General features: G+C 39.0%; 1 protein-coding gene across 1 annotated transcript; it reads left to right on the forward strand.

Moving 5' to 3' along the window:
* Nucleotides 1-1,074: 1,074 nt before the first annotated feature.
* TMEM242 (transmembrane protein 242) lies at nt 1,075-22,288 on the forward strand (the record flags this gene model as incomplete). The annotated part of the gene is made up of 3 exons (XM_009864663.1): nt 1,075-1,219; nt 6,562-6,699; nt 22,031-22,288. Coding segments are annotated over 3 exons (382 nt in total), but the record flags the coding sequence as incomplete, so codon positions are not given.
* Between the last annotated feature and the right edge of the window lie 1,089 nt (nt 22,289-23,377).

Consider the following 23,377-nt stretch of genomic DNA (forward strand, 5'->3'; position numbering starts at 1 on the left):
CTGCCCCTCCCAGGGGGGCGCGCATGGAGCTCCTCCTCTTTGAGAAGTCCCTTTAAGGACAATTATTATTCCTGAAATCGGGGAAATGTTGGTTACAGCTCAAAACGCCCGGCGCGGCAGGCAGGCAGGCAGAGCTCACACAGCCTGTGGAGTCTTCCTGCTCCCAGGAAGAAGAGGTCCTTTGTAGGTTTCACTGGCACAGGTGCAGCAGACTTCTCCATCACAATAATAGGATCATTAATTTTCTCTAAAATGAGGCCTAACATGAACGTGCCTTGCTTCTTATTTCCTGTTCAGGCCAGCTTTTGAATTGCCTTATTGGTATTGGGAAAGGGCAAACGGACTGGGTATTAATAGCTGCAGAGGAGGAGCTTTTAGCCCCATGAATTTTTTTAATTTGCATATCAAGCAGATGGTTTTGTACAGTACATTCAGTCTTTTTTCTTAGCAGTGGACTTTGGTATGGCTACATCTGCCTTTGGTGCAAGAACTTAGAAGGGGTTGAGGGACACCGACTGAGTTTGGAAACATCCTGAAAAAACTGGAAAGTGAGGAATGCTTTCTATCTTGGGAAAGCTTCCTGCTACTGTCATTTTATTTTTTTATTTATTTTTTACTAGAGCATTAGAACATAAAATGAAGAAAGCTGAAGAACAAGTGTTGCTTATGGAATGGTCTTCAGAAGTACTGATGGGTTTTCAGGTGGCCATTTGAAATAACAAGTGATGCAACAAAAGTTACTACATCTTCCTTTTGGGGAAGGGTCAAGTGTAGCCACAGAACAAGATGATTTTAGTAGCCTGGCTGTGAAGTGAAAGAAATTTCAAAGTATGATGAAAAGGCATGGTGGGATTTGATGTGTGTGTGTGTGACTTGAAAATATTTAACCTTGCCATTGATTTTCAAAATTCTCTATTTCAAAATACATTTCTTGGTTTTTTTCTGCCATGTTGAGTTAATTTAAATAATGTAGACAACTGTGCCTTTCCTTTGTCGTGTACTGAGAGTTCTTAATTTTTCAGGTTTTATTTTCAAAACAAGTTTGCTTTTGTGGCTTTTGCCCCCTCTTATCAGGAAACAAAATCTTAATTTTTTTTTTCTTAAACTTCTCTTGGCAGGGGGAATTTTTCTAGGTACTGGTGCTACAGCAGGAAAGATAGCAGGTTTTGGCACCACACTTGCCATGACAAAAAAGAAGAACCCAGACTGGTTCAGTAAGGTTTGTTCCTTTTAAACTATTTTCCAGGACATAACAACACTTGAAATACTTTATAGAAATGTTGGTGTATGTGGAGTTTGGGTGTACAAAGTTGAGGGTAAGAGCACTAGACTTAGTGGAAGTCGGTAGGGGTAGGATTAACTTAAAAATCAGTTCGGAGTTGGCACTGCTAAATACTTCAGTACTTCAGATTAGCTGAAAGACATAAAGCTTACATGATTTGCTGGAATCATTCTGCTGCTCTGCAGTGGAATAGAATTGATGTTTTATTTTGATTCTGTGACGCAAAACCACTTCAGCCCTGAGCCTGTGTCACCTCCCTGATGTGGTTCACTGCATGGCACCACAGTGCCGCACTGAATTGGGAAGCGTAGCAACTGCAGTAAGGGTAGGGGTGAGGAAGTCAAAAGCTTGTAAGCTCTTGAACATGTAAATGGAACAAGTCAGTCAAAATTTAAGCTCTCTTCCCACTGTTTAAGGGGACGGATAAAAGTGAGTAGAGGCTTGGTACTATGAGATCTGATGACCAAAAATAATCTGATTTTGTGCAATTACTAACAGGAACCACCTGAGCTTTCTGAAGACAGAAACTGCAATGCAAAGCTAGAAATGATATCATGTTGGTATATTAATCTGAAATATAGCAGGTTTTTTTCCTCACTAATACTTTGACAATGTCAAAAATAGGCCCTTAAAATTGATCAGTCCCATCTCCACTGAGTCCTTAAAATACAACATACATTAGAAGTGTTTTTAGGGAACTGAGAACTGATCGGTTGTGTTTGGTTTTTAAAATGTTAATTCAATAACAACGCATTTCAAGAGAAAAAAAAAATCCTCCATTACACTTTCTACCAGAGCCTTTGTATCTGATCACTCACAGTCTCCTTTTGTGGTCGAAGAGCATGAGAGCCTTCCTTTGCCATCTTATTTTCCTCTAAAGGCTGCTGTGGTATAACTCATCCATTGCCTTTTCCACAACAATAAACACAAGTTCTTCTGAAATAGACAAAATGGAAAACTTTATGAGAAGTTATTTCACAAGCTACACAAATATATTACAATAAGGAAGTTTTCTCTCTTTTTTTAACATCTTTTTTTTTTTTCTCTGAAACTTCCTTTGTCCTATGTGTTGCAGTTTTTTCCAGCTCACACGTATTCTTGGCTGTTGGAGCTGTCCTCTTGTCACTGTGAAATTTATCAGGAGTGACATTACATTGACATCTGAGACTATATATGCTGGAAATGGCACCAGGTGATACATACCATTTTGATTTTTGCTAAAAACCTCTATCTGCTTCTTTCTGTGTGAATGAATTATAACAGTTCGCTAGCAAAAATCTGCATCTCCTTGGTCCCTCAAGTACCGCAAAGTGTAGGAAGATGCTTTTTTTTGTCAAGGTACTTGTAGGTGAGCAATTTAAAAAGGGAAAGCTAGACTTTGAGACTGCCTTCACTGCCTGTAGAGGCTCTCCGATGTACCAGCGAGGTAAACACGTCTGCAGTAGCACTCTTTCTTAAATTCATTGTTACTTACCGCAAACCATTTTTAATAACAAATCATGTAGAACAATAAAAGTGTAACTATGTGTAACTACAGGTGATTGAGTCCTCCTTAGATGCTCAATGCCTAAATATTCTTTTTACACATGTTAAGGTGAGGCCGTAGTTTGACGGGCACTTTCAGCAAACATCAGCCACCACTGCTCTTGAATGAAGTAATGAAGTGATCCTACCAGTCCATAGTTTCTGGCACTTAATTCCTGCCCCTGTAAAGGCTTCAACACTTGTGCTGCTGGGTTGGTGAGATACTACTGGTTAATTCTATTTTTTTTAATTAATTCTATTTTTAAATTAATTCTATTAATTCTAATTAATTCTATTAATTCTAATAATTAATTCTATTTTTTCTATTTTTAATTAATTCTATTTGTTTTCTTCCTTAGTTTTAGTCCAAATCAATTTTCTGATCTCCTTCCCTGCAGGACTGCAGTGACTGTGCTGCAACAAGGTTGGAGGAAGGTCTGAAGGAAGGAGAATTGATGTTCAGTGTTAGGAAGACATGTGGGACCTAGTCTTTCAGCACCTTTGCTAGCTTCTGTCAATTTTTGTGAGTGAAGTGGCAGTATGCAAGTCTGGTGGCATCAGGAAAGCAGACAACGCAGCCTGGGACAGATTTAAATAGTTTTATGGGAGAAAAAAATAGCGATTTAGAGAGGAACCAGTAGCATGACAGTATCATGGCTTCATGACTGCATTCAGACTTCTAGGAAGCGACAGTATGAGACCTTGCTCTTGTAGAGTAGCATCAATGTCTGACAAGAAATAAATCTGAAATTGTACCTACTGTACCTCCTCTGTGGCAGTGAAGTAAAGTAAATGTAAGCGTTCGTAGGACTGGTGCCCAAAGACTCAAAACTGGGGTTACATAATCCTGTTCAGTATTGAACCACTGCAGAGACCTTTAGTTAAGAAATGTTGGGGGGGGTATTAAAATAAAATGCTCAGATGTCCAGTTTTACCAGCAATTATCCAGGTGTTTAATTTATGGGTTAGGTCATACAAAACACGAACATACTGAGTATAATCAACTGAAACAGTTGAACACACCATTTATTTTAGGCACTGCTTCCTTCAGACTCACAGTTATCCACAAGGGGGTAGTTACAGGTTTGAGGCCTGTGTCTGAAAAAAAAAAGTGATTTCTCCTTCTCCCACTTATGTCTTCAAGATAAAAAAATAAATATGAAGCATATATTTTGATAACCAAATCTGCCCTGTATTTTCCTGGCATGTTTTTGAAAGACTCAAGTATTGCTGAATAAGTGTGTTTTTTAAATGAAGGAGGTGCTTTTTTAAAAAAATACGGGAGTAGTACTGAGTAGAAAACATTCTGTGCATAGAATAATGGGTTCATGAATAAAACTCAGTTCTCTTAAAAACATTCTTTTTTGTTGACATCTTTTTCTGCCATACTACTGTTGCCTTTTTAAAGCATTTCATTAATCTACTTTCTTGATACTCTGAACAGCATGTCTGCTAATGATATAACGAACCGTGTTGTTTACAGAAATCCTTATCTGTGTTCTTAATAAATCGAGCAATCAGCCTGTGACAGTGAGCTGTCTGACTGCTGTCAGTAAAACCAGATCAATTGTTTCCATTTACCACTTTTTTTTTTTCTGGGGCAATCAAGCATTTAAATAGCATTCTGGTGGGGTTTTTTTGTTTTGTTTTGTGGGTTTTTTCAGCGATTTTCACAGATAATGACTCCTATTTAAAGACTCTGTGTAGAGGATATTTTTGTCCATTCATTTCCCATCTTCCAAATGGGAGAAAATTTTCTGCCTGCTGTTGTAAATGGTTAGACTGTGAAGCAGGAAAAATGTCAGAAATAATCATCAGCAGTTTAAAGCTACTTGAAGTGGTCTCTACCGAAAGATTTATGAAAGTTCATTAGCTGTGGTAATGAAATAATAGGACTTGGTATGATACCATGACTAGGGATCTCTGCTGTTTGTGCCTGTGGCATGTATATATATACACACACATACATATATATATACATACTCATGCTTACAGAGCATTGTTTTTTTAACAGTTTCAACTTTGGGATATCCAAATCAGAATGAATAAGGATTAAGATATATTTTGCTTGTGCAAATGCGTATTTGTCCTTGAGTAACTGTACCTACAGCTAAATCCTAAGGAAAAGGGTTAATGCTGAGGACTAACTGAGGATTGTTTTAACACTTCAATAAGTATAAAGCCAAGAGGAAAAAAACTACTGGTACCATTTCACTGTCCAAATACCATAGTGATAGACACTACATAAGTTTAATTATATCAGAGAAGAAGGAGAACCATTTTAAAACAATAAACAATTTAAGTCTTTTTAAAGCAAAAATACAAAGGATTTTTTCTCACTTTTTGTATGAAACGTGTAGCTCTTTGACATGTTTTGGAGGGAAAAGTTTTTTATACTTCTGCAAGTTAATTTCACTTTTCACTATTGTAGACTGTAAATGAAATAATCTTTATTGAATATATTTGTATGCTTGCACTCTCGTTCATGTTTACCTTGAGGTAATAATTGGGTTTTTTCTTGAGATACCTGGTAGAACTGTTCAGATGTGTGAGGACTATAGGTGCCAGTCTTTAACAGCTGCTATCTGAAATCTGTGTTTCCATGTATGGAGTTGCACAGTAATCCTTTGGGGAAAAAGCCAAACCCTCTTGCTGACATTTACCACTGTGAGCAAGAGGATTATGTCTGCCCTCCTGCTGTTGCAGTCTACGCACATTGAAGCTGTTCTCTACCCAACACATACAGTGAGGTGGCGCTGTGAGACGAGAAGAGCTGGCGATGGGTGAACGTGTGGTGCAGACTGACTGATGTCAGCCAGCGCGTGGCCCATGCCCTTGGTAGCTGCAGCGCGCACTTAAGTGCTGCGACAGAGAAGGTTTCATCTTGGTTGGGACCCCATCGTGGCTGATGCTCCGTTCTTAGAATCATAGAAACATTCAGGTTGGAAATGACCCTTGGGATCATCAAGCCCAACCTATAACCCCACTCTACAGATGTTTTGTATTCTCTGGATGTGTCTCATAGCAGACTTTTAAGCAGCAGTAGCTTAACTAGTACCTTAACTACTATCTAGCATCTACCTTGCACCTGACAAAAATGAGAAGTGTGGAGACTGCAGAGTGTTTTCTTTGTTGCCATGTGGTGAACTCTGCAGGGATACAGGTTTAGCATTGTTGTTCGCTCTTTATGAAATTTTCCTCGTTTCCAGAGCTCCTTCAGAGTTATAGCTACTCAAAATTAGTCTCTCGGACACTTTTATACCCTCTCTGTGTCAAGCTGAAAGCTACTCAGGTTCCTCCAGTTTCATAATCTGCTGTTTCAGGAGTGTAGATAAAAACCTGTGGGCCAACAGTCCCCCCCGACCTGTGTCCCCCAAGAAAAAGTACCAAAATCAGTGATATACAATGAATATGTTCTGATGTCACTGGCATAGGCACTTGTTACTGGTTTTGACTGGTGGGATAACTGTGTTGGATTCTTGTGCCCACAAAACAGCTGACTTCAGCATTTCTGGCTAGTAATAATCCCCAGCTGGTACTGGCAATCCTGAAAGCTGCTCCTGGTGGGAAGGCAGCTCCTCCAGCCCCTTGCTTGGCTCTTTGGGTCTGCTGGCAGCTGTAACGGTGTCTGTGGGCACACTGGTACAGCTCACAAGTCAGGAAAAATTCCAGATCGCTACGTTAATTTTTCAGTATGTATTTTTTTTTCCCAATTATTGTTCACTTTGTCTTGATCACTTTATCTTTGGTTCTAGGGGATTACTGCCACAGCTGCATTACCAGAGAGTGGTTCGTCACTGGCCTTACGAGCCCTAGGATGGGGCTCGCTCTATGCATGGTGCGGAGTTGGATTGCTCAGTTTTGCCATCTGGAAGGCTCTGGGTGTGCACAGTGTGAGTAGCAAGAATGATCCCCTCCAATACCATACTTTTCCTTGGGTAATGCAGTCTGGGGTGGCATTTCTATACTACGTCAGCCTTGGAGTTACATCTTCACTCACCACGTGTGGAGTGACTAACCAGAGTGTGTGCACACAGGGAAGGCATTCTTACATCTGCAAAACGTGAGATGTCGTGGGAAGAGACGATTTCGGGGGAGGAACAGTTTTGTTCTGCACATGATTTGGATTCTTCACAAAAGAGCCAATGTTCCAATTTAGAGACTAAAATAGTAGCTTTATATATCATTTGCTTTCTATATCATTTACTTATTGAACTGAAGGCTAGCCCCCAAATCCTATTTTTAGGGCAATCTGTTTATTTGTCCAAGTTGCATTTTTTGCATCAGGACACCAGGGACATAAAAACTGAGAGGAAACCAGCTAGTGTTTTTCTGTAAGGGGCAAAGGAGCAGAACACTGAGTTTCATGTGCAATAGGATGGTGGTCCATGACAGGCCACATCAAGGCAGAGAAACTCGGGAAGCATCTGTATGTTCCCAAGAGGCTAAGGCTATCTTTAATAAATTTCTTATGTTGTAGTTCTTCACAGTGTTGAATGTGAGCACTAAAGTTTGTGTAAGCGCTTTTGTTTGTCCCTGGCTTAAGAGTCGCCCACAGCAATAAGTTTGGCACAATTGTCTGCATCCTCTTTAGGACTAGGAACGAATAGACTTCTTTTGCCTTCCATAGCAAATTATTTATGTATTCAGCAAAGCATGTCCCAGAACTAAAAGAAAGAAGATACTACTTCATCCCAGTACTGTTCACATTAATACCTTTATTCAAGTTCTCACTTCTTGTATACTCTGCTAATGTATTCTGTAGGTCACAGTTTGAGTCCCAGCATACAGCACTACATGATCGCTTAGTTTCCAATGTTGATTCTCAACAGGAGCCAGCAAAGGAAGGCAGAACACCAAAAAGCATGGAAGAACGCTAAAAAAGCAGAGCAGGACATAGGAGGCAGCTACAACACATTTTGTTTAAACTGAAGTCCTCCTTGTGAGGCTGTAGTGGAATGGCAGAGAAAGGGGAGGAAGAGCGAGAGTACCAGTTTATATGCTCTAGATGCTGAGCTACAACACTCCCCTCAGTTTACAGTCAGTGATATCATCAGCCAAAAGGGTGGATTTCACACTACGCTGCCAATTCCTATTCTTTGCCAATTCCTATTCTCGTTCTGTCAGAGTACTTCTGGTCCTGCCAAAGGGCAGTGGAATCTGACCCCTGTCTGCAGTTTACATTAACTGTTTCTCAGTGAGCTTAATTTTTACTTCCTTAAAAACTACTGGCCTAGACCAACAGTTGCCTGATTTCCCTCTGAGGCTGCTTTTTTTTGAGACTGCCTGAGGGGGGACACCCACATAAGCTGGAGGTGGCCAAGCCCCAGGACATGTCAGAGCCTGATGGGGTCTTCTGGCTACAGACAGTGGTGGCTCTTGTGTGTGTTAAACAGAGTGAAATGTATTTTAAGATGCCCTTGCAAAAGCTTGTCGGTATTTGTTTCTGTTGTGGATTGCCTACGTTTCACCGTAGTGCCCGGTGAGAACTGCAGGTGCTGAAGAAAGCAGATTTCTGTCGAGAGACTGTGTCTGCAGGTGATTTTGAACAGCTCTCTCTGCTCTCCACTGACATATTTATTGCATTCACTATATATAGACTTCTAAATTCCTACTGCAGAAAGGAAATGTACAATAGTGCTACTCATTATTGCAGAATCAAAAATCAGAAATTGTCACATTTCTTTTTCCTGTTTTACTATGCATCTATTAAATTCAAATATATATATTTAAAATTGATGGAGGTACAAAAACAGAAGTGTGTTAAAAAATGAAATTTCTGACCAATGAGATGAGGTTCATTAGGATTAAAAAAATATTTCTGGAGTAATTCATCTTTGATTTTTGATTGTTGGTGACACTTTTTGCATACTGCTTTAACATAACACTTGGAAGCAAGCATTGACTGTTGAAAAGACGGTATTTTTGTGCTTAAATATCATCCTCCTGAGCAGTTGAGATTAAATAAGTGTTATAAGCTGGCTAGTATATTATTAATCATAGAATGCATTGGGTTGGAAGGGACCTTTAAAGGTCATCTAGTCCAGCCCCCAAGTTCTAGACTCTTACATGTATGGCCATTTTAAAGAGGGCCTGTTTAGTTTATTTATTTTTCTATTTCAGGGAAACATTGTGATACTTTTGAAAATTTGTAACTGATATCATGTAAGCAGACATAATAGACGAACAATCAGTTAAAACACTGATTTTTAAGAACAGATATTACATGCATTATCTAATAATTATTAGATAGCCACAAAAAGAAATTAAGTTTTATTTGTGGGAAACTACTGAAGTTATCCCTGAATGAAGTTTCTTTCCACATAAACTGTTCAGACCCTGGAAGACACCTTAGATTTTACACCAAGCTCAACATTTTCAAAAAAATATGTTAATTTCAGTTAAACCTTTCAAAAGGAGACTCTTAGAGATTTACCCGAATAAAAATGTCTGGAGTCTTCAGTGTGGTTGAGTGCTGTGAGTGCAGTTGCTCTGTAGTACACGCAGGTTCCCAGTACCTGTAGAAGTTGAAGTTACAATTTCAAACTCTGCAACAGCTACCAAGATTTGAAAGCTACGAACTTAAGGCAGACTTGAGTCTCTGAAAGCCGCATACTAGGCCTCAGGGGAGATTTGACTCATTTTGATGCTAGGAGTCTGTAAACTTAATAACTAAACCTTTGGCAGCTGGATAAAGAGAAGAGGTTCTGCCCATCCTCTTCACCTTACTGCCTCTAACAGTAACCAGCTGCCTTTGGGACCTGCTAATTAGTGATCTGGCCCTGCTGGGCAGCAGCTTCATTTGTTTAAGAGCTACTGGTAATATCGGTAACATTACTGACACCTAATATAGTTTTGATAATAATTTGTTTCTTTCAATATTAAATTGCTAATAAAAGCCCTATTGTAAGCACTGTAGATGTTTCATTTAGCAAACAAGAAAGCTGCTTCTGTGACATGAAAGGTTACATTAACTCCAGTGCCAGCTCTGTCCCTGTGAATATTTTGGTGGGATCTTAGTGACTAAAGGACTGACCTTCACTTGCAGAGTAAGAAGGAGAGTTCCGAGTCACTTAAGATTGAGTTACTAAGGGTTGTTTAATGCCTTGTGTCATCATACAAGAAGCCACAGTGGAAATCAGGTGTGATGGGTTGGCAGGAATCACCCCAAAAGGAGTAAGAGAGCTGGGAGATCTTGAAGTGTAGCTGGTTATGCCAGGAAGGGTGCTGAGCAGTTCCACTCCTGACTGGCCAGCCCATGGAGATAGCGGGAGTTCATGCACACCAAAAGCAGGGCTGGTCTTAACAGAGGATTGCCAGCGAATTTTAGTTCAGTGGAGATGTGCTCAGTGCTCCTTATGCTTTGAACTCAGCTCACGTTAGCCATGTGCTGGTTTGGAATTAGAGGTTTTTGAATAGGTGTGACTGAATTGTCCTGGTCCTTACACCAGTGTACCCTGCCGTACATCCCCTGTGGTCATACTTGTGTCCACAGGAAGAGGTGGCGAGCATCTCCCGCACACCTGAAAAGGTAGAACTAAACTGGCAAGGTGCTGCTATGATTTCTGTTTTATTTTTTTCTGAGGGAGTGGACACGTCTGTGCCATTATGTCCCTGCTGCCAAGGGTTAGCGGGCAGCTTCCCATGGGACTGGGGGTGCCTGTGTGGCAGCAAGAGCCGCTGGCACGGTGGGCGCGCTGGCACAGGTGTGATGCCCACAGGGAAAGGCCCAGTTTGTTGTTCACACGATCTTAGTAGTTTTATTGATGACTCGGATTGTTAAACAAGCAGTGCAGTGGTGGCAAACGGTGTTGCTGTTGGTTAGAGCACAAAAGAGGGATTCCACTTGGTATCGTTGCCAAAATGCTATGGTTTTTGATGTTCGGGGATCTGGTTCCTATGAGCATAAATTATCGACAGGACAGTGGGTGATTGATAAAAATATGTATTACCCTAAGCTTTTTGACTGTTTAAATTATCTTGTCATCACTTACAAAGTTGGAGACGAAATGACAATAGCAAAGTGGCACGATATTTCCTTGATGAGTTATAATTGCTATCATTAATCTTTGCCCATCACTCTGAAACAGCGTTGCATTGCTCAGCAGTTTGTGTCGTGAAAGGAGACTGAGGCCCCGGTTCAGGATGCCTCGTCGTTACACCTTCTGAGACAGCCGGGGTTTGCTGTAGAAGCAAGTCTTTGCTAAGATCTGTTCTAGGTGATACAGCGGCTTTGGTGATGCTAGATTTTTATTTAATCTTTGTGGTTTATTGGTTCTTAAAACAGTGCTATGACAGTGCCTACTTCCAGCTCTTAAATGGCTTTATTGTTGAAGGTGGTTCCCAGTAGCTTTGCAGCCTACTGCGTTTTATGCCAGCATGAAAACCCAGGGGTGATAGTAAGTAACTGATCTTTATATCTTGGCAAGGGATATTAAAGACTTTACGCTGTCTCAGGTTGTATTGTTAATATCCCTTGACTGCAGTTACCACTGTTGTAATCTGAGGACAGGCTGGTAAGTAATAAATTGTACTAAATTCCAGCCAACAATTAGTCCTAAGCAGAGAAGTGACAGATCAGTGAGGACTTGATCTGAAAATGGATTAAGTTCTATTTTTCAATAATGTAAGAAAGAAGTCTTCATTTCTAGAATCTGGGAGATGTCGGTTATCTAGATTTATATTGTACCTCTTGCAGAAAATAACCAGCTGTCAGAAATACTCAGACTTTATAAACTTGCTTCCTCCAGTCTTTTAGGAAAATATTTGAAGTCAGTCTCTGGGCATAGCAGCTCTGTCTGTTTTAGCAAGTATCGTCGACCAGCAGTGCTGGGGCAGTGAAGCAATTGGGGCCTGAGGACCTGACATCTACAACCATTCCAGGGGATTTTTGAAATTGGACTGACTCTGGCCTTGTCCCATGGCTTGAATGCTTGTTTGCAGGAGGGGTATTTTACATGTGCTTCTGGAATGCTGCTTCAGTTTTGTGTCACCCTAAAGAAACCCAGTGCGAGCATTTTGAGACAGTAAACCAGTACGCAAACTCATGCTCGGTAAGCGCAAACAACTTGGGAGATTTGCTTCCAAAGAGCACTCCTGAGCTGAACACACCAACTGCCTTCCTCACTGAGGCACTTTGCAAAATAGAAGGACATAGGCAATGTTAAACACAAGGTTAATAATTGACATTTGGCTTGAAACAAAATGGCACCACCTTTTGTAATGAGTATATTTGATGTTTAACAACTGCCACATCATAGCATTTTCTTCCCTGGCATTATCCTACAGGGTTTTGAGCTTGCAACTTCTGAACCCTGTAGCTGCCCACTCTGGGCTGACTGTTTTCAGATGCGAAACACAGAAGTATTGAAATAAATTTTGTAGAAAAGAATGGGTGTGGCCAATTTATCGTTTAATTTTTTTTAAAGTTAATAGTAGTTGAAACATCATATTTCAACATTCTCCATATAAAATGCTCAAGGAAGTTTTAAATGTTCAGTAGAAGAATAAATTGTGGTTTAATCAGTGAAAATTTTTAAAAGTAAAAATTTCAAAATCATCTTAAACCCCCTGTTGTTACAGTTGACATAGCAAGTATTTTCATGGAAGTTTCCAAAAATTTAACCTTCCTTATTTTATTTATCTATTCTACATGTATTATGATCAACTACACCATTTTGTTGCTTAGAAAAATATTAGTTTCACAGTTTTCTAGAAGTTACAGTTCAGTTGTAAACCCTTGTTTTAAATAAGCAGGTTTTTGTTTTTCATTAAACTTACAGCTATAGAATACTTGACAGATGTTAAGACATACCTATGAATGCCTGATTTTTTTTTCTTAAACTGCCAGCGACTATGAGCCTTCTTTTAAAAACAAAACAATACCCTCAGCCCTTGTAGACTGAAGCATACAACAATTAACAAACAAGATAAATTATGCTTTAAAAGCCCTTTTGCTCTTCATGCCCTCAGTAAATTAGGTTTTATTTCCTCAGAAATAAAAGCAGTTTGTCCCATAGGAAAAGGGCCAGGATGATTCATGTGTAGGTTTGAGAGATCTTGATTGTTGCTTCCACATCTGTTCCATGGAAATAATGACAAGAATTGCCTAGCAATTTGTGAGAAAAATAGTTATAAAATATTAGTTTATAATTTTTACAGTGACTCCTAATGAAATATCATTTTTAAAATTGATCTTAATCTTTAAAATATTAACAGTATAAAACCATTGCACAACTGTAAAGAGACGTCTAAAAAAATTAAAAGCAATACAGAGAATATATGCTTGCCATGGTTTTGTTGGTAAGGACATTTTCTAGGTGGGCTCCTTTTCTCTAGAGGAAGTCTAACCTCTAAATCACTGTTTAAGCATAAAAATAATTACATCCTCGTGATTATTTTGAGAGATTTTTCATATAATTTTATGAGACTATAGGCGTAGGTACAGTATAAATACAAAGGAGTATTGGCTTTAAGGATGGATTAATTTTAAAAAAAGGAGAACACAGAAACATAGTCTTCAAAAATTATTGACTTTGGCATCTGTAAATCTCAACCAAGTATAGGCATACTGCAGTGCCTAAAATTTTATGCTGCTTCATAGATGAACAAATGTTGCTATAAAAGCAGTGTATCTCCTGGAATCATTCTAGAGTCATCCTAGAGTAATTCATAGATTTTTTTGTTGTTGTTATTAGTTTTTAATTATAGTTGTATTTAATCCTCACCTAAGTATTATTCATGTTTTCAATTCTTTATCATGCTTGTATTTGGTAGCATAATAAAAACATGCATTTTCCTTGCTATTTCATGATCATATATTTCAATATAAATCAAATCTGCCCAGTTTTTTAAACATTCTTTTATTTTCTCAATACTTATTTAAATTCAAGCTCTTAGAAAGAAGATGGACTACTAGAACAAGTTCACACTTCCTCCTCCTGTTTATACAGGGTTTTTCTGTGCTGCTTATAGTGCCTACTTTGGTGTGAAGACTTGTCTCCACACATAGGTACTGCTAGTACTTTAAGAAGTAAAGAAAAACAAAGTAACCTATGAACTTTACTGTGTACTTGATAGGGCAGAATGCTTATTCAAGGAATAAGATCATCATTTTCCTACTGGAAAGCAGCTACATCTGCTTTATGAACAGGGACAGCTGTAAGTAAAGTATTTGAAGAATATGGGAAGGCTGTAACTGCAGCTGTCTTCAGGAATTACTCTGCTGTGTCTTAAGAGAGACTCATAGCTGTTAGCTGCCACCAACCTGTTACGGAACTAGAAACAGTAAAATGACGTGCAGCTTGTCGCCTGAAATTGCCTCTGTGGAGTGATTCCATGTCACCCTAAGTGGACAAGTGGGTTGATCCACTTTGGCTGCACTGTGAACACTTACAACTGAACTCTGAAGAAAAGCTTGTCTCAGAGCTGTGAATTACTTGTGCTGCATCTTAGTCCCGTGGGATCTTCCTGTGCCTCATGACGTGTGGCGGTATGGCCATGCCTTTCTTACCCTTCTGTGGTCCAAGAGCCCTGGCTGCTCCACTTGCCTGGAGGTGCCCAGCCATCCCTGCCTGGGCGTCACGCTGGCTCTGAGGGGTTTCCTGTGTGGAATTTGGCCCCCATCACGCTGTTGTCGAGGCTTACGCATCACTGACGTGTTCTGGTTTTGTGCTGGCTCTTTTCCCAGCCACCTAGCTCACTTGCGGATGAGAGGTATCACAAATTCCTGGACATACAGAGGAAAAAAATTACTCAGGTTGCCCTTTTCAGGAACTGCCTGCTTGCAGACAATTCTTGTTTTTAATTTAATTCAAAAATCCAAATTACAGCACAGAAAGAGCTTATAGAGTTGGGACACTCATCCTCAGATTTTGGGTCCATTAATCAACTTGCTTAATGCATATAGATATTCAAGTATTTTAAATTTTAAATTACTTTAATTTTCAAGTTGCCCAGGGTGACTAAGGAGCAATGACTAATACACTGTAATAGACTAATCACATGGATATCGTTTTCAGGCACCCAGATTTGAAAGTAAGATTCTGCAGAAGTAAATGGCATACTCCTCAGTGATTTCAAAAGTATTTCACTCCATTTTTTTCCATGGCATGAAAAAGCCTTTTGCAGCAAGATGATATAATCCAAACTTTGTACCATTGCTTTTATTCTGAATCCTGAAATCAATGAATATAGGTTTGAGAATGAGACACTGGCTTCATATACTTTGAGATATCATATACTTCAAAAACTTGAGTCCTTAGCATTTTATTTCAGGAAGATCAACATAGAAATATATAAAATTTTAAAGGACATTCCTGTATCTCTGAACTTAAGCAAGTTGCTTTTTTTTTTTTCAAATTGTGGTTTACAAAATTGCTGTCTTGGCATATATAAATTAATAGCTTTCTTTCGGATTGATGATGATTAGCTAATCATTTCCTTTTTAAAAAAAAATTTCCAAGTAATTTAGCATTAAACAAAACTGTTTTGTTTTCTTTAGGCTTTTCTACTGGAATGGCATCTTCTTCCTTTTATGATAGATGTATATAAAGATACTTTCAGGCTACCAGTTAACAATTCCACTTTTGGGAGCTAAGTGACAATCGCACAGAAATTAAGCCAGACAAAGCGGGGCTAGTAAACCACATTTGTGGTGTAGGCCAGCTGTCCTCCCATTTCAGAAATGCATTCATTTATGAATGAGTAACATGACTGCTGCACACTTGGAAAAGTAATGTGTGGAAAGTATTTAATGTGTTTTATCTCTTCATGTGAGCAAGTCGTTGGGAAAGAGGCAGCCTGACCCTTGTAAGTTGACAGTTCTTGGTTCACCGGTTCACCTGTTCACCGGTAATTTGAAACAGAATATGTAGTAGCTGTGGGAGGCTACAACGTATGTCCAGTGGTTTGGAAATGGTAACAACTTCCTTCTAAACAGTGATGATCCTCTCTCCCCCTCCCTGTAAAGTTCATTTAGGTTATTTTCAAGTTATTTTTCTTTTAAAAAGGCAAAGGTCATGCTTTGTGGGGATAGGTTTCTGGAAAAATATATCTATGTGTTTGTTTAATTTTAGGCATTGTAAATGGCCCTCTGATTTCACAGAGAGTATTCAGCATTGTGTAAGGTTAAGCACGTGTCTAAGTCTCCATGGGACAGGGGATTAATATGAGCTCTTGACTTCTCTGGGTGGTTTTAACAAAATTCTGCTAGTGCTTTTCTCTACGTAAGCCTGAAACACTGGTATCAGCAAACAGGTTGTGAACAGTGAACTCTGACAGCAGAGTGTAAGACAGCTGAATATTAGGACGTGTACTGCCAGGATTGGCCCTCTGAGGGCCATTTTCATAGACTTCTAATTCTGAATAATCCGAACACTCATAACGCCTTTGCCAATGAAATCTAAGATCTTAGAATATGAACCACAGCTCTATTTTCCACCCTTATTTTAGAGGTCAGCATGCAAACCAGCACAGGGTGACTCGCAGTGAGCGCCCCACTTTACACTGAGAACCAGAGAATCACCTTCAGCCAGCGAGCTGTCTGCTCTGCTCTTTGAGTACTGTAAAGGCTCAGCACTTGACGTTTTCTACAAATGACTTGCTATTTCTGTATGCGGACTGCGGTAATCGTTTGCTAACAAGGGCGGTAGCAGTCTTTTTAAGGTTTGGGAAGAGGTGGCAGGAAGAATCCTCTCTGATGCTTTTGAATCCAGGGCAACCCGTCTCGTGCTCCTGCCTTGTGAAATGGAGGTGGCAGAGGAGATCGCAAGGCATGTACGTGCTGTATTCTGCTGCCAGTTGATATTCCAGTTCAGGGCATCTAACCTCATTTCACTTGGAAGCTAATGTAAGCAGTTCTTACTGGTATGAGTACTAAAATAGGAAACTAATAATTCCTAGAATCTAGGTTGGCCTATTATGAATGTCAGACGTTAAAGAGAATATTTCTTTGTAAAACTTTCATTCTAGGATTCAAATAGACTCTTTTAGCCCCTCTTCCATTCATTTTAATACGAACAGCCATGTAAGTGCTCTCAGTAATAGTGCTATCCCAATTTTTGCATGACATTCTGTCAACTATGTACATTAAAAAGAGATTATTAAATGGAAGATGCTTTTAGGTCCTCATATTTTTGCCACCTGAGGCAGGATCATTAGGTTAAGATAAGAAAATAACAGTGATCTGTAGCTATTACAGATTATTTAATGCAGCAAGGTAGATGATACCCTTTTAGAATGAAGCCTGACAGTCAGAGGTGGAACAGTTACTGTAATTTATTTGGCAGAAAAAAACAGTGTTGAGCTTTGCAATATCTGTGATAAAAAAAATAAAATTCACTTGTGTGAAATTCACTTCAGAGAGTTGCCTCCAGGAGCAGAGCACACTGGAATGTTAAATCAAGAAATGTGTTACAAATCGTTCATGTACCACTAGGTTCAGAAGCAGCAGCTGAGAGTGGCCTGTGATACTGAAGGCAGCAGAAAGCAGTAAAATACATGCAGGGTTTAGTGCTTGGTTTACTGCACTATTAACTGAAGACATTATTACAGTTGAACCGAGTACCCCAGCTTCAGCGTGGCTAACAGTAATCAAGAGGCAGCCATTTCAGTGAATTATTTCAGAACATTCCAGTACTTGGTATATAGCACATTAGCTTCCATAATTAAATTAATGCCTTTTGATTTGAGATCACTGGCATGTGTATTGTGGAATCTGGAGGACGTACCGGAGAAGGTTCCCGGGAAGGGAGAGGGGAGAAGCGAACTCAGTGGCATGTCTACAAAAAGGCAAGGCAGGAGACAGAGTCTTAATTGCACTTATGTGGCCTACTCTAGGTTGATCCTGCTTTGCAGAGGGGTTGGACTGGATGATCTCTAGAGGTCCCTTCCAACCCCTGACATTCTGTGATCACTTTGATTTTCTCGTCAAGGCATGTACTTGTCCACTTCTCCCTGGAGAGGTAGAGCAGGTAAAGACAAAGTCCCAATTCTTGCACCTCAGTTGTGCAGTATGAATAGAACACAAAGCTAGATTTGTCATCTTCGCAAGAAGCTCACTGTACTGCAGGAGGCGATGGCACTGGTAAGCCTAGTTTGTTGAAGGACAGCTAATTTACGTGTTTAGTGAATAAATTTTACCTTCACTACTAGGATCTTCTGAATCTGCAGTGGGCTTGTTATGGTACTGTCACCCAAATGCAAGCAAGAAAAACCTGGAGGCCCATGTGAGTTATACTGGAGGTCAAGTTTAATCTTAAATACACTAAATAGAGTTTGTTGGTCAAGGCCCAGGATACTGAGCTGATAGTCTCTGACTGAAAGAAGTCACAGCCTAAAATTTGATACTAGAACTGTTCCTAAACAGGCAAGTACTGTCACTGGAAGAGGATAGGAACTTTGGGATGCAGTTTCCATGGTTATTTGTGTGTATATGTACTGGTTCCATTACATCAGAGAATAGTTACTTTTCAGAGTCTTCTCCATGCTTTTAGGCAGCGTGTCAATGATGTCCCCACTGTAAGAGGGACATAGATCTGTTGGAGCGAGTTCAGAGGAGGCCACAAAGATGATCCAGGGGCTGGAGCACCTCTGCTATGAGGGTAGGCTGAGGAATCTGGGATTGTTCAGCCTTGAAAAGAGAAGACTCCAGGAGGACCTTATAACTGCCTTCCAATACCTGAAGGGAACCTTCAGGAAGGCTGGGGAGGGACTTTTTAGAAAAGTGTCCACTGCTAGGACAAGGGGAAATGGTTTTAAGTTAATCAGATTTAGATTTGATCTTAGGAAAATATTCTTCAGTACTAGGGTGGCAAGACTCTGGAATAAATTGTCCAGAGAAGCTGTGAATGCCCGTTCCCTTGAGGTGTTCAAGGCCAGGTTGGATGAGGTCTTGAATAATCTGGTCTAGTTCAGAGGTGTCCCTGCCATGGGCAGGGAGAGTGGATTAGATGATCTCTAAGGTCCCTTCCAACCTAGGCCATTCTATGAGTCTATGATTCAGGTGAGCTTTAGAGCAGCTCTGAGTGCAGGAAGGGTGTTGGCTGGGGTTTGGAAATACATTTAGAATAGTTGCAAGCACAAATATGGAAACAGGAAGAAGCTGCTCTTAGTGGAACAGAAGAGAAGGGGCAGACACCTTAGAAGTCCAGATCAAAGCCCTAAGGAAATATTGTACTGCACTTTCCTATTGGGAGGAGGGGACAGGGAAAATAGAAGGTTGTGACTAGTACTAATTACGTTGCTTCATGTGTTCTTAGTGAGAACTCAAAAACATATGGAGAGAAATAATAGGGTGCAGTTTTTTAAGCTGTATAGAAATGCACACTTCCAGTGTTAGTAGCTGTGACACTTGTACTGTGAAGAAATGGGCCCCATTTAGACATACAGTGAAGACATTCCGTATTTATGAGGCACCTGCCAGTCTCTGTAGGTAATGTCCACCTTAAATAGCTGACAACCTAAAGCATAGAACTGAGAAGACAATGCACAGTGGAGATCAGCTTGGCACTATGATTTATTAGAATAGCTCACTGTCCAGGAATCAGAAAGGAAGAAAGTTAGTGGGAAAATAAAAAATGTGGTCAAAGTTGTGAATTGCAATGAGGAACTATTTTTGTGCAGAGGGCGTTGTGGAAGAGGGCATAGGTGCTGGCAAGAGAGGAAGTGGTAAATGAGACATTGAGTCTGTCATCACTTAAAGAATGGTTTTACAAATACGCATCAAAATCTGAGAAGGCTGGGGAAATTTTTCAGGGAGTCTTAAAAGTAACAGAGTTCAGATTTAGGTCATGTGTTAAGGAAAAATTGCTTTTCCAGGAAATGAGTTGCTTTTACCTGCAGAACATAAATTAGCATTCTGAGGGGAGAAAAATCTGAATGTTAAATCTGCAGCTGCTAGCAGTGGTTTAGTGCTTTCCAGATAAATACCTTTTTTTCTTTTCAGAACTGAGCTCTAGTATTTCCCAGACAAGATTGCTTTTTGCATTCGAGGGTTAGAGTTTGGCATGTTAGTAATTATAAGGTGGCTGTTAGAGTGAGGAAGCATTGTTGTTTTCTGAATAGCTCCCCCACCCATCATCATCTTTTTTTTGAGGCTTTATATAATTGCTTTTACCTTAGTTTTGTATGTCTTCAGTGGAGTAACAGAAGTGTCCTGTACGTCTTACGAGGGTGTCATTCAAATTTGACACTAGAAGAAGTTTAAGTGTTGAGTTTAAAAACTGCCAAAAAATCCACATTGAACGAGATCATTAGCTCTTATGAAAAGTTTTACTTCCAGTTATACCAACTGAGCTACAGCAGTTTATATCAGGTTAGGATCTAACCATTCCTGTGTTACCAAACACCCAGATAATATTTAGAGTGAGATGAAAGAATAAAAGAGTTGGTTCACTCTTTAGGAACTAAAAAATGTTAAGTACATTGGATACTTTCCACACATCTGAGAACTGGGGTAACTTAATTACAGAGGACTGGAAAAAACAGCTAAGCCAAAGCTCCTAGAGCTTTTCCTGCTGTATATTCTTGTATTTAATTGTCAGCAACTGCTTAATGTAGTTTGGGCTGTTTCCGTACATCAGCTCTGATACTGGTGTTTATTATTCTTGGAAATATTTGCTGTCTATGAGAGCTTTTCAGTTTTAAATAAGAAGCAAAAATATTAGTTTAGGAACAATTGTGAGTGATTGCCAAGATTTTTAAAACCCCAAAACAAATAATTAATCAAGACAGCTATCTGACCAGAATAAAATATAAAGCAGACAGTGAATTAGTTCTTAAATAAGAACACAATCACGATAAAACAAAACAGATAATTTAGCTCTGAATTTTCCTCCTACTTTATATAACATGTATTTTTATTTGATTAGCAGTACCTAGGCATTTTTACACAAAAACTTGAGTTCTAAAATGCTTTCATCCATCGTAGTTAGTTATTGTCTTAGTAACGGATCAGCAATTTCTTTGTAAATTGTTTCATACTTGGTATCAGCTGTAACTTGAATAATTGCATTCCAGCAACATTTCTCTAAAGAAGTACCAGTTCTTTGTGAGAATTATTCATATACAGAAGGACTTGAACAGAAAATGGCCCAAAGGTATTTGTAAAAAACCTGATGACCCATAACACACAAAATGCAGGCATATCAGAGAAGATGTCTGTGTGGCTGTTCACAGTATCTAGATTTCCTGGAACCTCTCCGTGGGACATACTGCCTGAGACAGCATTTGGTCTTCAAGAGGTCATTGCATCCAGTGCTTGGATACCACATCCTGTCTCCACATGAATGTCGTACGTTCTGTAGAGCTTCCTAAAAATAGCAGTTCAAAACTTCCCCTGTATATCCTGCTGTTTGTATACCGGAATTTTCACTGAATTGATTTTTCCATGGCTACCCTTTAAAAATATGTGTAAAAATACATGTAACAATCTTGGAAAAAAGAATCCTGTTAAATCGAAATATGATCTTCAAACAGAAGTAATTTTTAAAGAAAATAAATTTCAGTTCTGGTCTGCCAGGACTATTGAATCAGACATTGGTGATAAAACTGTTATCATAAATATAGATTTGACAATTGATATTAATGTATTGATAGAATATAAAACTAGCAAACTTACTCTTTCACAGCATTTTATTTTAGCAACAGTGAAAGTAAAGCTTGGCCCTATATATTGTTATGAATCCTGTTTCCTTCCTAATAATGTATAAATTTGAATAAGACTTTGTTTTGTCACCCGTATCCATATGGTAGGATGAACCTAAGTTGTCAGAGCTGACCAGTATATTTTTTCAATCCTTGTTTTAGAATCTTTGAACAGAGCTGTTGGGCCTTTAATCCATTGCAATTGTAGAGGCACTGCAGTCAAAGTATGGGCACATTCTGTGGAGCTAATTTTCCTCCAAATAAAATTATTTTAAATGTGTGTATGTATACACAGGAGTTCATATAACAGTAGCAGATCATTGAAGCAAGTGGTCCAAATTAGGCACCCCAGTGTGCTCCTCTAGAAGGGGAGATTGTTGTGGGTCCAATCATACTTTTTTCACTTTGCTAACTGAACCAACATAATCAGAGGGAAAGTCTTAATCTGTTATTTTTAAAATTTATTGTCTTCTTTACCTCACATAGCTTATTGTGTGGAATTAGCCTGCAGTTCATTATGCTACTTTATTTCCTCCTTGTTAACAGTTAACTGTTTTTATTTTGTAATTTCTTTTATAGATGAAAGAATTCCAAACTAAAATGCAGTCAATGTTTCCAGCAATCCCTAAAAATAGTGATACTGCTGTTGAATGGGAAGACTTACTTAAATCCAAGTGAAAGATTAGCCATTTGGAGATGTTTATTTCAGGAAGAACAGGAGTGGAAGTCACAGAAGTGTTCCATCTGAAAAACAGAGAAGAAAACTTAGACTGAGCAAGTTACTGAGTTCACTGAACCTGGGGATGCCAGTTACCATCTAGCAGCAAGGGACTTCAAACCAAAGCAAAACAAGGTATATGGTACCTTTCAGCATGTTTGATATAGTTGATTTTTGCGGAAGTGAACCCTCCGAGATAAGTTGGATCTGACTTGAAAATAGACTCTCTCTTATGAAGACTTAAAGAAGAACCCGATCCTCAGCAGTAAATTTAAGGACAAAACCCCAAGAAACTCATATCCTATTCTGCATCGTAAGACGAATTTTAGGAAATTTCTCTAGGAAACAAAGAACAGTACTTTCAGTGACATTTACGTGTTCCATTAGGAATGTAACCATCAAGTCAATTATAACAGATCTGTTCCTGAGCTTGAAGGCAAAGCCTACAGTGCAGTCTTCTAAAAATAAGAGAGATTTAAATCTGCAACAGAGAAAGTATTTAAACCAAACTATTTTTGTATATCTGAAGGGAAAGCTTAAAACATCTAAAATGCAGGTGGTGGCCTACTGACCTCCTCTGTGAGGCACTAGAAGGGATCTCTAAAACGTGCACTGTTTTCTCAGCGTTAGGGTTTTTTTTAATTTGGTCCCACAATAGTGACTCTGATAGTTTGCATAAACTATCTCTACTATATTTGTACAGCAATTTAAGTTGTAAGTGAAAAAAACATAAAATAATGAGACACCCAGTCTGTCCTACACAAATATTTTCAGCTAAGAAAGTATATGAGCAGGGCTAGTTTTATTTTTTTTGGTGTGTTTCACTGGTTCTTGTGGCTCTTCTATCAGGGTAACCAATGTGACATTTTCCACACTGCAGTAATCTCATGAAGTGTGGGCGTAAACTAGGAAGAATAATGTCTTACTCAAACATTGTATTTGCAGAACTCAAGATCTGTAAAAATGCAGAAATAAAAAAAATGCTATCAGTGAACAATCCTTTGTTGAATGCTCAATTATAATTTTTTTTTTATTAATTGCACACAGTCCAATTAGTCAGCTGTCGGATTTAATAAAGTCCTCTTAAAAACTGTCTTTTGTGATTGTCTTTATATTCCTAGGAAAGAACATAAGAAAAGATTTAAATGTCAGATGAATAATAGAGAAATATGGTTTTCCTATGAAACATGACAGCACTAAAATAATAT

The sequence above is a fragment of the Apaloderma vittatum genome, unplaced genomic scaffold, assembly GCF_000703405.1.
Source record: "Apaloderma vittatum isolate BGI_N311 unplaced genomic scaffold, ASM70340v1 scaffold21832, whole genome shotgun sequence".
NCBI classification, from domain to species: Eukaryota; Metazoa; Chordata; class Aves; order Trogoniformes; family Trogonidae; genus Apaloderma; species Apaloderma vittatum.